The following is a 12,805-nucleotide window of genomic DNA, read 5'->3' as shown; positions in this document are numbered from 1 at the left end:
GTTTGGTGTCAGGACTGTTTGTTCTGCTTTTCCCTGATTTGTGATGGATGTTTACTGAGACTGATTCTCACTCCTAACCACTTATCATGTGGAGAGTGACGAGGGGGGGCGCTCCAGATCAAAATGTCTGGATTGGGAAGGAGGCAGGGAACACCTTGGATAGGTGACAAACAACAAGCTTTAGTTAAAAAAAAAAATAAATACATGACTACATCTTGGACTATCAGGGAAAGCCTGGAGGAAACCAAACGCTAGCAGATGACCACAACATTAAAACCACTGACAATATTCTAACAATGTAATCTACTGGGACACATTTGGACCTGGCGTTAGTGTGGATGTTACTAAGACATGTAGCACCCACCTAGACCAGAGCAGACACCCCCACCCCATAGATGGCAGCGGATATCCCCAGCAGGATGCAGCTTGATGCAGGCAAACACACAAAAATTGTTTAGGAACAACTCAAAAAACATGAAAAACAGCACAAGGTGTTGAGCTGGTCTCCAGATTCACTAGATCCTAAACTGATTAATTCTGTGGGATTCACTGGAGCAAGTCTGATCCACAGAGGCCCCCTCCCCTGAATCCATAGGACCCAAAGACCCCCAATAACAACATCCCATTGCCAGGCACCACAGGACACCCTCAGAAGACCCATGTCCATGCCAAAAGGTGTTTTAAAAAAAAAAGGAAACTGGACTTACAGAGTTTCTTGAAACGTTTCATTTGAGCAGCTTCTTCAGCTTTAAGAAACTGGTGGAAATTTGAGGTTTAAATAGGAAACTCTGTAAAATCCATTAGAAACCTGCTGGACTTGTTAGTTGCACCTATTTCTGGTTGTCATACATTAACGTTTTGCCTGATCGTTGTTATGTCAAAGGAAAAATTAAAAACAAAACCAACTAAATTTGAGCATCGAAAAAACAAAATAATAATAATCATAGAAGCACCTTTCTTTTCATTAATGTTAACCTGAAACACCTGGCATGCCACTCAGATGGACATTTTTACACCTCTCCCAACTTAACACCACGGTCTGAAATTCCCACACTGAATGCAAATGTCGCTCGGAGTGAGAGATTTGGCCACAGACACAGCAGCTTACACTATTAATTGCCCCCTCTAATTCCTCTTTGAACTGGGAGCCATAAACATCCCCCCCACAGTCTTCACACTCGGGAGAGAAAGGACAGAAGGTTTTTGTATCTCAGTGTGACGTGTTTAAACTCCTGCTGAGGGCTGCTACGCCCTCTAGTGGATTTAAAACAAAACTAGAAGCATTTTATCGATTACTCCCGAAGCGGTGGAAGCCCGAAAACTTTAACTCCATCCAGTGAGCACTGTTGCAACATGGATTCGTTAAACATTCAGGGTGTTAATGTGACACCTTTTCTTTCCAGTGTGCTGACTTTTAACGTAAACCATTTCACTCAGTGTGTAAGTTAAACAAATATAAACTTCAAGGACACATTCACGTTTTTTTCAAATCTGTCAATTAAAACATGTAGTCTGTCCTCCAATTAATGCAAGACTTTTGAATATGATCAATTAACAACGATTACAATAACAATTACAGCCTGACAACTCATATGTACACCGATCAGGCAAAACATTATGACCACCTTCCTAATTTTGTGCAGGTCTCCCGTGTGCCTCAAAAACAGTTGTGACTCACGGACATGGGTCTTCTGAGAGTGTCCTGTGGTGTCTGGCAACAGATTGTTGTTAGTGGGGGTCTTTGGGTCCCGTGGGTTGAGGGGAGGGGGCTCTCTGGATCAGGCTTGTCCCAGTGCATCCCACAGATATATGATCAGTTTGAGATCTAGTGAATTTGGAGGCCAGTTCAACATGTTGTGCTGCTTTTCATGTTTTTTGAGTTGTTACTAAAGAGTTCCTAAAAATGTGTGAGTCTGTGCGAGGCTGCATCCTGCTGGGGATGACTGCTGACATCATTGCTATGGGGTGGGGGTGCCTGGTCTGGTCTATGTGGGTGGTAAGATGGTCAATACTTCTCCTGTTAGTCGTCAGGAGAAGCGTCAAGTCATAAGTGACTGCAAACTTTCAGAAATCCTTGTGTTTCTTTCAGTTTTGCATCATGAAGGGGGGGGTGTTCCGTCACCACCGGGCCCCTATTGATGCTGGTGGGGTTTCATGTAAACACGTCAATCCTGCCTGTTTGTTTATGATATAACACTCTGTTCATATTCCAGTCCTGTCTCGGTTTATGTTTTTAAAGACAACACAAAAACAAGAAATGCCTCTTTGGCTTCAAGTGCCTGAGATATGTGACGTAAAAGCTTCTTTTTATATATAGACAGCTGCCATGTTATTATGAATGACAGCATGAGGCCACGGTTAGATATCTGCCTCATTGGCTTCAATGGAAATTAGCTACATTCGCACATTTGCAGGTTATATTTAACTCTGTGTCAAAAGGGCAGAGTTCAGCTCAGTGTTTAGTCTGTACACACTGACTAATTATCTGCCTTTACATGTAGTCAAAGTACCCCAAGAACAGCCGCTGTTTGGAGTAAACACGCGCCGCAGAGGAGGAAGTATCAGGTGTATGAGGGCTGGGGATGGCTAAGGCACACCTGAGAATTTAATTCACTTCATTACCAGCTGCCAGAGGAGACATGACAGAGGAGAAGAACGGCGTCTACTCGGAGTCCCCGGATCCACCCGAGTACCCGGGACCACGCATGGGGGACAGAGCGGAGCTGAACGGGGATCAGGCGGCGAAATGCAGCCCCAACCTGCTGCAGATGTTGAAGGCAGCGGAGAACAGGCGGACACCTCAGAGCCGGGACAGAAACGGGGACGACGCATCCGAGTGCGGGACGGGAGAGCCGGTTACTGAAGCTCTGAAGGCTGACATGGTGAGCGAGGGCCCTTTCTGACTCTGAACAAGTCTGTCAGTTCTGTCTACATCACATTATAGATGGTACATGTAGGTCTAAGCGTGAATCTGCATCTACTCAGGCTGTTAATGATTTTAGCTTCAGTGTACGGGGCTCTAAATGTTTCACTAGGACACGCTGCTCTCGCTTTGACTCCCTGAAAAGACACGTGTGCACAGGTGTATGATAAAAAACTGGAAGACGTCACCAGATCTCTGCAGCCTGCTCCTCTTCTCTGGTTGAAGCCGCCAGGATTAGCCTTTACTAATATAACCCACCTGAATGTCTGATCGAACCAACTACTGTTGATTGAGTTGCATTGTGGGTAATATAGGCCTTAGGCTTTTGACGTATTGGAAGGGTCAGTTTCATTTGGTGTCCCAGCAGCTCATAACAGTGGAGCAGCATGCACAAAGACTGGATACTTCTGTATATATATAATATATCTATTTAAAAATAGTCAAAATTAAGAAACCAGTTCATGTGCATGAAGCTTCCAAACCCCCGAAACTTCCCAACAAAGACTGTCTGTTATAAATCTAATTCCTCTTGACTTCCTCTCTGCTGTGTCCTTGAATGCATCTGACTTCACTGGCTACGTCTCACACTGTGTCATAAATACATGCCCATGAAGCGTGGGGAACAGTGCACCCCCGTTTTGCCTCTTTTACTGAATCACCTGAGAGCACTTGGAGCTTCTCTTCCCTCAAATTTCTCTCTTCATCTTCGAGGTGTCTCCTTTCAACACGTTCCCATAATGCCCAGCCGTGAGCTTCACAAAGGCTCCATTATTTATTTTTCCATTTCTCAAGGCACCTGTTAGCTTGAGGAGGGAGTGGCTGTAAGTCTCTGTGAAGTGTAATCACTTTAACGGCATCAGGGTTGTTGCGTGTCGCCGTGGGAGCTCTCCGGCAGCATGAAGAAAGTGTACAGTCTAATGAATATGGGTAAAACAAAGGACCAGGAGACTGTGCAGTCCATCTGCATTAAGGTATTACCACTGCTGCTTTTTTTTTTTTTTTTATCTTCGTAGTCCTGCGTCTTATGGGTGAAGGATATTGAGAGATGACTTAATGTGAAATAGATGCGATAGGTTGTTTGAATAAATTATAAAACAAAAAATGTTTAGAGATGATAATTTTCTCGGCTTTTACTGATTTCAAAGGCGGGGAAGTAATGTAAAAAGAACAGGGCTGAATAATTTGGACTGCGTTGCTCGCAGCTTTCCCCTAAAGAGACATTTTCACACATTAGGAGTTTCCGCCACTTTGATTAAGACAGTTATGACCTTCCATTGAAGTGCATTCAAAGCAGCTGGCTCAAACTCAAACCTATTTTCGGATCTCTGTTAGACATCATTAAGTTAACGTTCACCCTGCTCCAACTCCCAGCTCAGCGTCTTTTTGCGTTAAAGATTAAGCGGCTGCTTGAGCAAGAGCCAGGAGGTTTTCAAAAGACTTTATTCAAGTGAGGATTACTCAGTTCAAATATCTCACGGACGGACGTCTTTGAAATGGCATCTATGGCTTTATTCAAACTGCAGGTGAATTAATCGTATTCTTTCTTTCTTGGAATTTGTTTTAAATCCCAAATCACACAAGAAGAAATTCACATTTTGCTTTTTGTTTAGCTGTACAATAATTCGGACAGTCACTCTACATACATTTTAGTGTATTTTCTGCGTTTTTTCAGTGTGTAACTGACAGGAAATAAGTGGAAAAAATAGATGTTGACGTTTAACAGAGATTATGGTCAGATTGGGATCGGTATGTGTTCATTTCTTGTCATTTTTCATCTCTTTGCACTAATTTTATTGATAACGATTTCCAGCTCACTCAAGAACACTTATATAACTTTCCTCATGAGCACATCTCACATTTAATTGCTCCAAATAGTCACTTGAGGACTTTAATTGGCAGCATCACATGTAAGACACTTCAACTAATCCTTACTGATAGTGAGGCTTTTTCCTAATTATTTCTCTAATACAGATTTTTTGAATGTCATTCGTTTGTAGCAGACTCCAAGTTGGATAAAGAAATTTTTGTGACATCCACCCTAAGCTTAAACGCAATATTTTGACTTTGACAGCAGTTTCTTTACATATAGTATTTACAGCTATAGGCTTACAGTGCTGTGCAGAGGGCGTAGACACTAACCCATGGAAAAATTCAAACAAAGTATCACAAACAATGCTGTGCACTTGATGTATGTAAGGTAAATAGTGGAAAGTTTGCAGCAACTCTGCTTGAAGAGCTGCTGTGGTTATAAGCTGTCTCTTCACGTAATGCCATGAACACCTTGCATGGATCATACTGTCTGTACTCCTCTTGTTGCTGAAGACAGGTCTTTGTGACCTGGCTGATTGCCTAGACTTCTGGCTGTGGAGTGAAACACTCCTCATGGACAAAAATCAAATCATCAAAGACAAAGTGACTAAAACTATATTATATAAAGTATATAAAATCATTCTTCAGTTTTCTACAATATGTACAATTATGAGATACTGAAAAAAGATGCCATGAATATTCTGAAACATTTAAAAAAAATCTCAGAAGACATTATGCATATTGAATATTAATCTCCTAGATGATGTTTCTTCTGATTTTTAATCCACACCTTGCTGATACTTGAACTCAGTTTTGTCAGATTTATTTATTATTTATTTGTATTTTTTTTTTTTTTTTTTTGCACGGTTCAATTCATTCATATTTCAAATGTCACAGTTTGCCTTTGCCATGAAAAATTTGTGATCACTTTGTATGAAGGTCTCAGTGCAGCAAATGCAATTTGATTACAATTTGCATTAGATCTGCATCTGTCATGCACCAGTGTGTAACTAAAGCACTTGTTTTTAAAAAGTTGTAGCCTCTGAGCTCGCAACAACCCAGATGACTTTACAGAGTCCTGCCGGAGTCACACGACAAGATATTACGATGTCTTAGTCCATCGGCCAGTGCTCTTTGTGAGAAAACGGATCCCTGCTACAACAAGTACATTTAAGATATTAGGCAAAAGTGTGTATTTGTGTTGGAATATGCCCACATGGTACTGTAAATACACATGCAAATCCTCTCTCTCTCTGAGAGCAAATCTGACAGCTAATCGTTTCCTCCAACTGCAAAGCATCAAACATTTTATGCAAACGTTTAGTTATTTATTTATTCTGTACCCGAGGGCAGCGTGTGTGTGGGTGTGTCTGTGTTGGTGGGTGTGTGCGTGCGTCCGCACACGTGGCTGAGAAAAAAGTACAAAAGCAGAAAAACCCACATCGGGAGAAGCTGGAGATTGTAGTCGGAGGCGGTAAGCCCTCAAAGAGACCCGAGGTTCAGACGGAATCGGAGTGAGCAGCCTGGGAGCCGACATGGCCAAGTGGGATTCCTGTGGCAGCGGCCCAGCCTTCAAACAGACACACTGGACGGTGAGACGGCAACAGATACAGGGATGAGTGACAGATGTGTGAGGGAAGTCAGAGGGAAGGTCGTCTCTAGGAAACACTCGCCCGTCACGTGTTTTGACTTTGTTTTCGCCGAAGCAAACATATCAATCATCAGGTCTGTCTGCCGCGAGAAAGGTCGATGACCTGCAGAGAGGTAACACTGATGTGTTTGATACGTTTCTCCTTCAGACCCCACTTATTTTCATTCTGTTTGTCGCTCCACAGCAAATACAGCTCACGGACCAGAAGCAAGAATTCAACAAACGCTCCACCAAGACTGCTCATCGCTCCCTGTCTCGATCCATCTCACAGTCGTCCACCGACAGCTTCAGTTCAGGTACGGAAGCAAGAAAACACATGTTAAGTGTTAAGTCTGATCACATGTCTTTCATATATAAACTGAGCTGTTTTTTTTTTTTTTTGATCCCAGCAGCATGAACTACAGACCTAAGGATTAGTGCTCGCTCCTAAAGCTAGACCTTAATTAAAGGGAAAAGTCTTCTAAAGAATTAGGCCTCTTTAATTCGTTCCTAATCGGCTCTGGGAGCTGTTCTCAAACATGTCAATCGCTGATAGAGTTTATACAAACTTCAAAGACTCAGAGAAATGACCCGTCTAGCTGAAGTCTGATTCCTAACGCTGTATCAGAAACAACAACTGAGCCAAATCTTTCACAAACCGTCCACCTAATCACGTGCCTCTGTAACACCGCATGGAGCCAGCTGATTGTTCTTTTTCCCTGTTGCAGTGTGCAGCGAGAGCTCCGAGGATGAGTCTTCTCCCAAAGATAAACTTCAAAACACCACCCAAGGCCTGTCAGACTTCTGCATCAAAAACATCAAAAAGGCCGATTTTGGACGCAGAGAAATACAAATGGCTGAACAAGGTGCGACGAACAGCCGGGTTCAGGCTTTCAGACGTGATAATGGCAAAACTATGAAACCATGTATAGCAAAAGAAAAGCAACACACAAGGAGGCGAAGACATAAAATGCCACAAAATCTAAATCTAATCTAAATCTGTGACATGCAGAGATGCCAGCACTGATGATCCTGAGGAAAAGAGCAGGTGGGGAGAAACCGCTGGCTGGAGCCAAAGTAGTGGGCTGCACGCACATCACTGCACAGACAGCGGTCAGTTATGTTTGCGCACACACACACACACACACACACACACACACACACACACACACACACACACACACACACACACATATGTTTGCATGACTATCTTTGTGAAGACACTCATTGGCATAATGTATTGCCTAGATCTTTACCCTAACCATAACGTAATCATAACCTTTACCCTAAAGTTTAGTCTTAACCCTCCAGCAGCGTCATAAAAAAGTGAGGATCGACCAAAAGAACACACACCACAAGAACACACACGTTTGTGCCGACATCCCCTTACCCTAACCATAACGTTGTTGTAACCTTTACTCTAAAACCAAGACTTAATCCTCAAATAACCTTGTAAAGAAGGAAGAACCGGCCAAAATGTCCTCACTCCGATGGTACAGAACTGGTCCTCAGAAAGACAGTTGTACATCTACTATACATTTAGTGTGAACTATCCACTGTGTGTCATACAAATCAGAATCTGAAAGACATGTAAATTAAAAGTTGCCTCTGTGTGTTTACATTCTCTTGCAGGTGATGATTGAGACTCTGGCTGCGTTGGGGGCTCAGTGTCGCTGGGCGGCCTGCAACATCTTCTCCACTCAGAACGCTGTGGCTGCAGCTCTGGCTGAAGGAGGTACAACCTCCACCTGACTCGTCTGCGTTTGTTCTTCCTCTTTTAATATTTCGATTGTCACGCAGCCTCTGTGCGTCCCATTCTCTGTCAGGCACCGCAGTGTTCGCATGGAGAGGAGAGTCAGAGGACGACTTCTGGTGGTGTATTGATCGGTGTGTTGGTGCTGACATCTGGCAGCCCAACATGGTACGCTGCTAAAACTCTTACCCGTTCATGTATCGCAGCGCTCCTCTGGGCATGAAAGGGAAGCTCGTTTAAAAATGGAAATGGAGTTCAAGTTTAATGAGCCACCAACTGGTGGTGCATTTACAGCTCAAGATGTGTTGTTTAGTTCATTAAACTCAAGTTGTTTTATTGAATATAAAGTAGAAATGTAAGTAGACAGGTGTAAAAAAGTAGATACCCCCTTTTGTCACTTTAAGCATCACAATCCATTAAAATCACTCTCAAACCATCAGTTTTTGATTGATTTAAATACATTTGACGTACTGTAACCTTTACCATCACTTAACTTGCCAGATTCTGGATGATGGCGGCGACTTGACCCACTGGATCTACAAGAAATACCCAAGCCTGTTCAAGAGTATTAAAGGCATTGTGGAGGAAAGCGTCACAGGCATCTATCGGTTGGTTTCACACAAACTGAAGTTTGGAAAAGTCATTCTCCAGCTCATATGTGTGTTTGTGTACGTGCTTCAGGCTGTACCAGCTGTCGAAGGCCGGCAAACTGTGTGTCCCCGCCATGAACGTTAATGACTCCGTGACCAAGCAGAAATTTGACAACCTCTACTGCTGCAAGGAGTCCATACTGGACGGGTAATGAGTCATTGTATATGTAGTCAACAGGCCGCAGGTTACAGCAGTGTCCTCACTGTGCTGAACTCGTCTTCTAGGTTGAAGCGAACCACTGACGTCATGTTTGGAGGAAAACAGGTGGTGGTGTGCGGCTACGGTGAGGTAAGTGTGCAACAGAAACGCAACATCTATCTCACAGTAACTCTTAGATCCAGTCAACTCCGTCCGCTGCTTTTCTTTCTGCTCGTAGGTCGGTAAAGGTTGCTGCGCTGCCCTGAAAGCACTGGGTACTGTTGTGTACGTCACAGAAGTGGATCCCATTTGTGCCCTTCAGGCCTGGTATGAATAGAGGAAGCTTTTATCAGCACAGAAGTGTGCGCCCTCCTTCCAAAGACTCAGTGTAACAAAACATCATGAAAAAACATTTTTAACCCTGTTCTATCACCCACTCCTCCTCTCAGCATGGACGGCTTCAGAGTGATTAAACTGAGTGAGATAATCAGACAAGTGGACATGGTCATCACCTGCACAGGTAACTGCTGTTCTCACATTACTAGCGGTATTTTAAAGATCATTATGTAGATATAGACTTTATTCAAGCTATTTCTCTGCAGGTAATAAGAACGTGGTGGTCAGAGAACATCTGGACAAAATGAAGAATGGCTGCATAGTCTGCAACATGGGACACTCCAACACTGAGATAGATTTGGTAAATGCATAAAACATGGAGTCTTTGCGTGCAGCTATGTGTGTCTGTAGAGGCCTCTTTATGTGTCTGACTGGGTGTTTATTGCTCAGGCGAGTCTGAAGACGGCAGAGCTGAGGTGGGAACGGGTGAGGCCTCAGGTGGACCACATCATCTGGCCTGAGGGTAAAAGAATCGTCCTGCTGGCTGAGGTGATGATACTGTTACTACTAACAAGAACCACAGCATCAACTTAGATGGTAATAGACTGTTAACTGAAGATTAAATACGTGGTTAATGCCTGGAAGTGATGGTGTGGCAAAGGTGAAGATGGACCTACCTCACCTCCAGAAGTCTTTGTGAACATGTAGAGAAAATGACACAGGCACAGATGTAGTGTTTATAGGTTTGGTGTCGCTATTACAACCAGAGTAACAAGAGCATGAGTGAGAAAACGAGGTACTCTTCTGAAATAAGCAGGAAGTCTAAAATGTGGGAATTGTGACAGGACGTTGAGTTACAGTGAGAGAGTTGAAGGGAACCAAAGCAGCTCAAAGAAAGACATTTCTTCAAACCTACTGAAATATTGAAGTTTATAGTTTCCAATAAAATGTTGGTTTGAAGATGTTAAAAATGCAAAACAATGCACAATCAACTTGGGTTGATGTTAATGGACAGTAGACATTTTAAACCAGAACTGATCTTTAGACAGATAGATGTAGACTAACATAAGAAGTGTTGTCCCGACACATATCAGCCTCACTGTTAGAGCAGGTCACAGGTTCTTAAAGTCTAGTGGTTTCGATCAAAGCTAAATTGTTTCACGGTTTTCCGGCACAGTCTTCGAGGTTTGCTCATGCACAGCTGATGCAAAATGAAAAATGAAGTACTTAGCACTGATGAGAGGAGCAGGAGGAACCGATTTAACCAACGATTAATTAAGTCAGATGTGCATCAGGAGATAAGTTGGCACTAACACTTGCCTGCATTGGCTTGTTGCGCAGAAAACATTTTGACTCGTCACAGTACGGAAGGCCCACACTCTTGGTATTAATTATGGCTCAGGTCCATTAAATGTTCCACTAAGCCTGTGATAATACACTTTCCCTTCTGTGACAAGTCTTCCTCAAAAAGATAATTGTACAAGATTATTTAACTTGTAATAGACTTTAATAGACTGTGTGAAATTCTCCAGATTATAATCACTGTCTGCTGTCACATTCATTTAATGTAGTATTTTCTTTTCTCTCAGGGTCGTTTGCTCAATCTGAGCTGCTCCATTGTGCCGTCATTTGTCCTCTCCATCACAGCCACAACCCAGGTATGAAAGCCCCTTTTGTTCTCTGCTGCAGACATCCGTTTGTGAATCGTTTCCAAATCTATCACAAATAAGAGTTTAAATCCGCTCTATTAGTCATGAGACTCATGTTAGTCATTTGTAGTTAATGTTCATTAATGTGTTTCAGGCTTTGGCTCTCATAGAGCTGTACAACGCTCCAGAGGGACGATACAAACAGGACGTCTACCTGCTCCCAAAGAAGATGGGCAAGTCCTTCTTTTACCCTCGTATTATCTTCGGGGACAATATGACCCCATTCGATGTTTAACATCTCTAAATTTATGATTAACTTATTTTTTGCTACATATTTAATGACTTGGGGACACGTACAACATAACATATGTTATTACTCTTAATAATAGTTGTGATACTACTTTTTCATACCAAATGTTACAGATCACAAGAAAATGTACTTAAATATTATATAAAGCTACTTAAACATCTATTTCTAATTTAATCAGTGAGATGTTATGCCATAAAATTTAAGAGATTTAAATTGCTGGAGTCAAATTGACACCAACGATAAAAAAAGTGTGAGTAAATTTAAAGTTAATAGGAGGGAACCTGAAACATTATCTACAGTGTCATAAGGCTAATTTAAAATTCTTTATCTCAGATGAATACGTGGCCAGTCTCCACCTGCCGACGTTCGAGGCTCATCTCACCGAGCTGACTGATGACCAGGCCAAGTACCTCGGCATCAGCAAACACGGACCCTTCAAACCCAACTATTACAGGTGCAGACAAACTTTCCTTTACGCACAAACAAACAACACACACATACGCACTCATTTGGATTTATCTAAAATAAATATGTTTTTTGGAATAGATATTAACCTCTTCAGATGTGCCTTGTGGACGGACGGAGCACTACTGCCCTCTACAGTCTGAAGCTCACTAAGTACTATGGTGTGACGGGGACCCTATCAATGTTTTGTTCACTGATAATTACACGTGTATGAAGTTGTATCTGTTTTATGTGTAACACTGTCCTATAAGTGTTCACAGGATTTGGAACACGACCACTGTACTTTCTAGATCAAATATTTGAAATAAAAAGAGTTCTGAATGGGAGGGTTTTATTCTTCTGCTTGAAATAAAAGTGACCAGTAAAAGGTTTCTGCGTTCCTGCTCCTTAATTTGAATATAATAAAAATAGAAAGGTGTTTTATTATATGCATTAAGTGTTTGCAGAGTCATGTATATAAAGGTTTATCCATATTAAACCAGTAATTATTACCAACATAGATGAAGGGTAACACTGACTACGGCCTTCTGTTTGAAAGTAGCTTGTTCGGCTTCTCTACTGACACACATGACCACGTTTTAGCCACTGGGGGGCGTAAAAGTCCAGTTATCTCCTGGTGATGAGAGCAATGGTCCCTATATATATATATTTTTCTCACCATTAAAGCTTCTGTGTGTTTATCCTGATAAAATCATAAAATAATCGTATGACTGCAGTATGTTATTGAACGTTTGTGTGTGTGTTTGTGCTTTTACTACTCACATTGTGGGGACATAAACCCACTCTCACAGTCACGATATGAGGACTCACTTCCCCCCCAAAAATATATAAAAGTCCTCATAATTTACTCCTTGTATTTTAAGAGTTGATTTAAGGTTGTGATTGGAGTTTGACTAGTTGTGATTCTTTTAAATGTTATGACTAAGATATGACCACAAGAAATGAAAGTATGTCCTCTGATGAGAAAAGGAGGTGTTTGGGGCACCTGATCAAACTATCTACTGGGTGAGGAGCTGTCTGATATAATAATGTGGAGAGTGTGTGGAGAACTGAAGATGACTTTAATGATGTGCACACATTCCACTTATTAACTTACACACTTTCAGAAATTAATTATTTAGACCACTGCAATAGATGCAGT

The 12,805-nt window shown here is 42.1% G+C and overlaps 1 protein-coding gene across 4 annotated transcripts; it reads left to right on the top strand.

Moving 5' to 3' along the window:
• Positions 1–2,568: 2,568 nt before the first annotated feature.
• LOC125015407 (putative adenosylhomocysteinase 3) lies at positions 2,569–12,033 on the top strand. 4 transcript variants are annotated; one of them, XM_047597244.1, is made up of 17 exons: positions 2,569–2,882; positions 6,568–6,679; positions 7,091–7,228; positions 7,375–7,475; positions 7,995–8,097; positions 8,189–8,283; positions 8,617–8,723; positions 8,797–8,913; positions 8,991–9,054; positions 9,143–9,231; positions 9,354–9,424; positions 9,507–9,601; positions 9,691–9,789; positions 10,830–10,898; positions 11,044–11,122; positions 11,533–11,653; positions 11,746–12,033. In XM_047597244.1, the coding sequence occupies exons 1-17, from the start codon at positions 2,640–2,642 to the stop codon at positions 11,750–11,752; spliced, it is 1,710 nt and encodes a 569-aa protein (XP_047453200.1). In that variant the 5' UTR covers positions 2,569–2,639; the 3' UTR covers positions 11,753–12,033. The 4 variants fall into 4 exon arrangements, with proteins under 4 accessions (XP_047453200.1, XP_047453201.1, XP_047453203.1 ...); XM_047597245.1 differs by lacking the exon at positions 2,569–2,882 and adding an exon at positions 3,741–3,894; XM_047597247.1 differs by lacking the exon at positions 2,569–2,882 and adding an exon at positions 4,351–4,446.
• Positions 12,034–12,805: the final 772 nt, after the last annotated feature.

Source organism: Mugil cephalus, chromosome 10, assembly GCF_022458985.1.
Source record: "Mugil cephalus isolate CIBA_MC_2020 chromosome 10, CIBA_Mcephalus_1.1, whole genome shotgun sequence".
NCBI lineage: Eukaryota > Metazoa > Chordata > Actinopteri > Mugiliformes > Mugilidae > Mugil > Mugil cephalus.
This window is presented reverse-complemented; position numbering and strand designations above follow the sequence as displayed.

Coding starts and splice junctions, on each gene's coding strand:
- LOC125015407 (XM_047597244.1), top strand. CDS start 2,640: ATGACAGAGGAGAAGAACGGCGTCTACTCGGAGTCCCCGGATCCACCC. Junction 8,914..8,990: donor AAGGAGTCCATACTGGACGG/GTAATGAGTCAT, acceptor CTCGTCTTCTAG/GTTGAAGCGAACCACTGACG. Junction 9,602..9,690: donor CCAACACTGAGATAGATTTG/GTAAATGCATAA, acceptor TTTATTGCTCAG/GCGAGTCTGAAGACGGCAGA.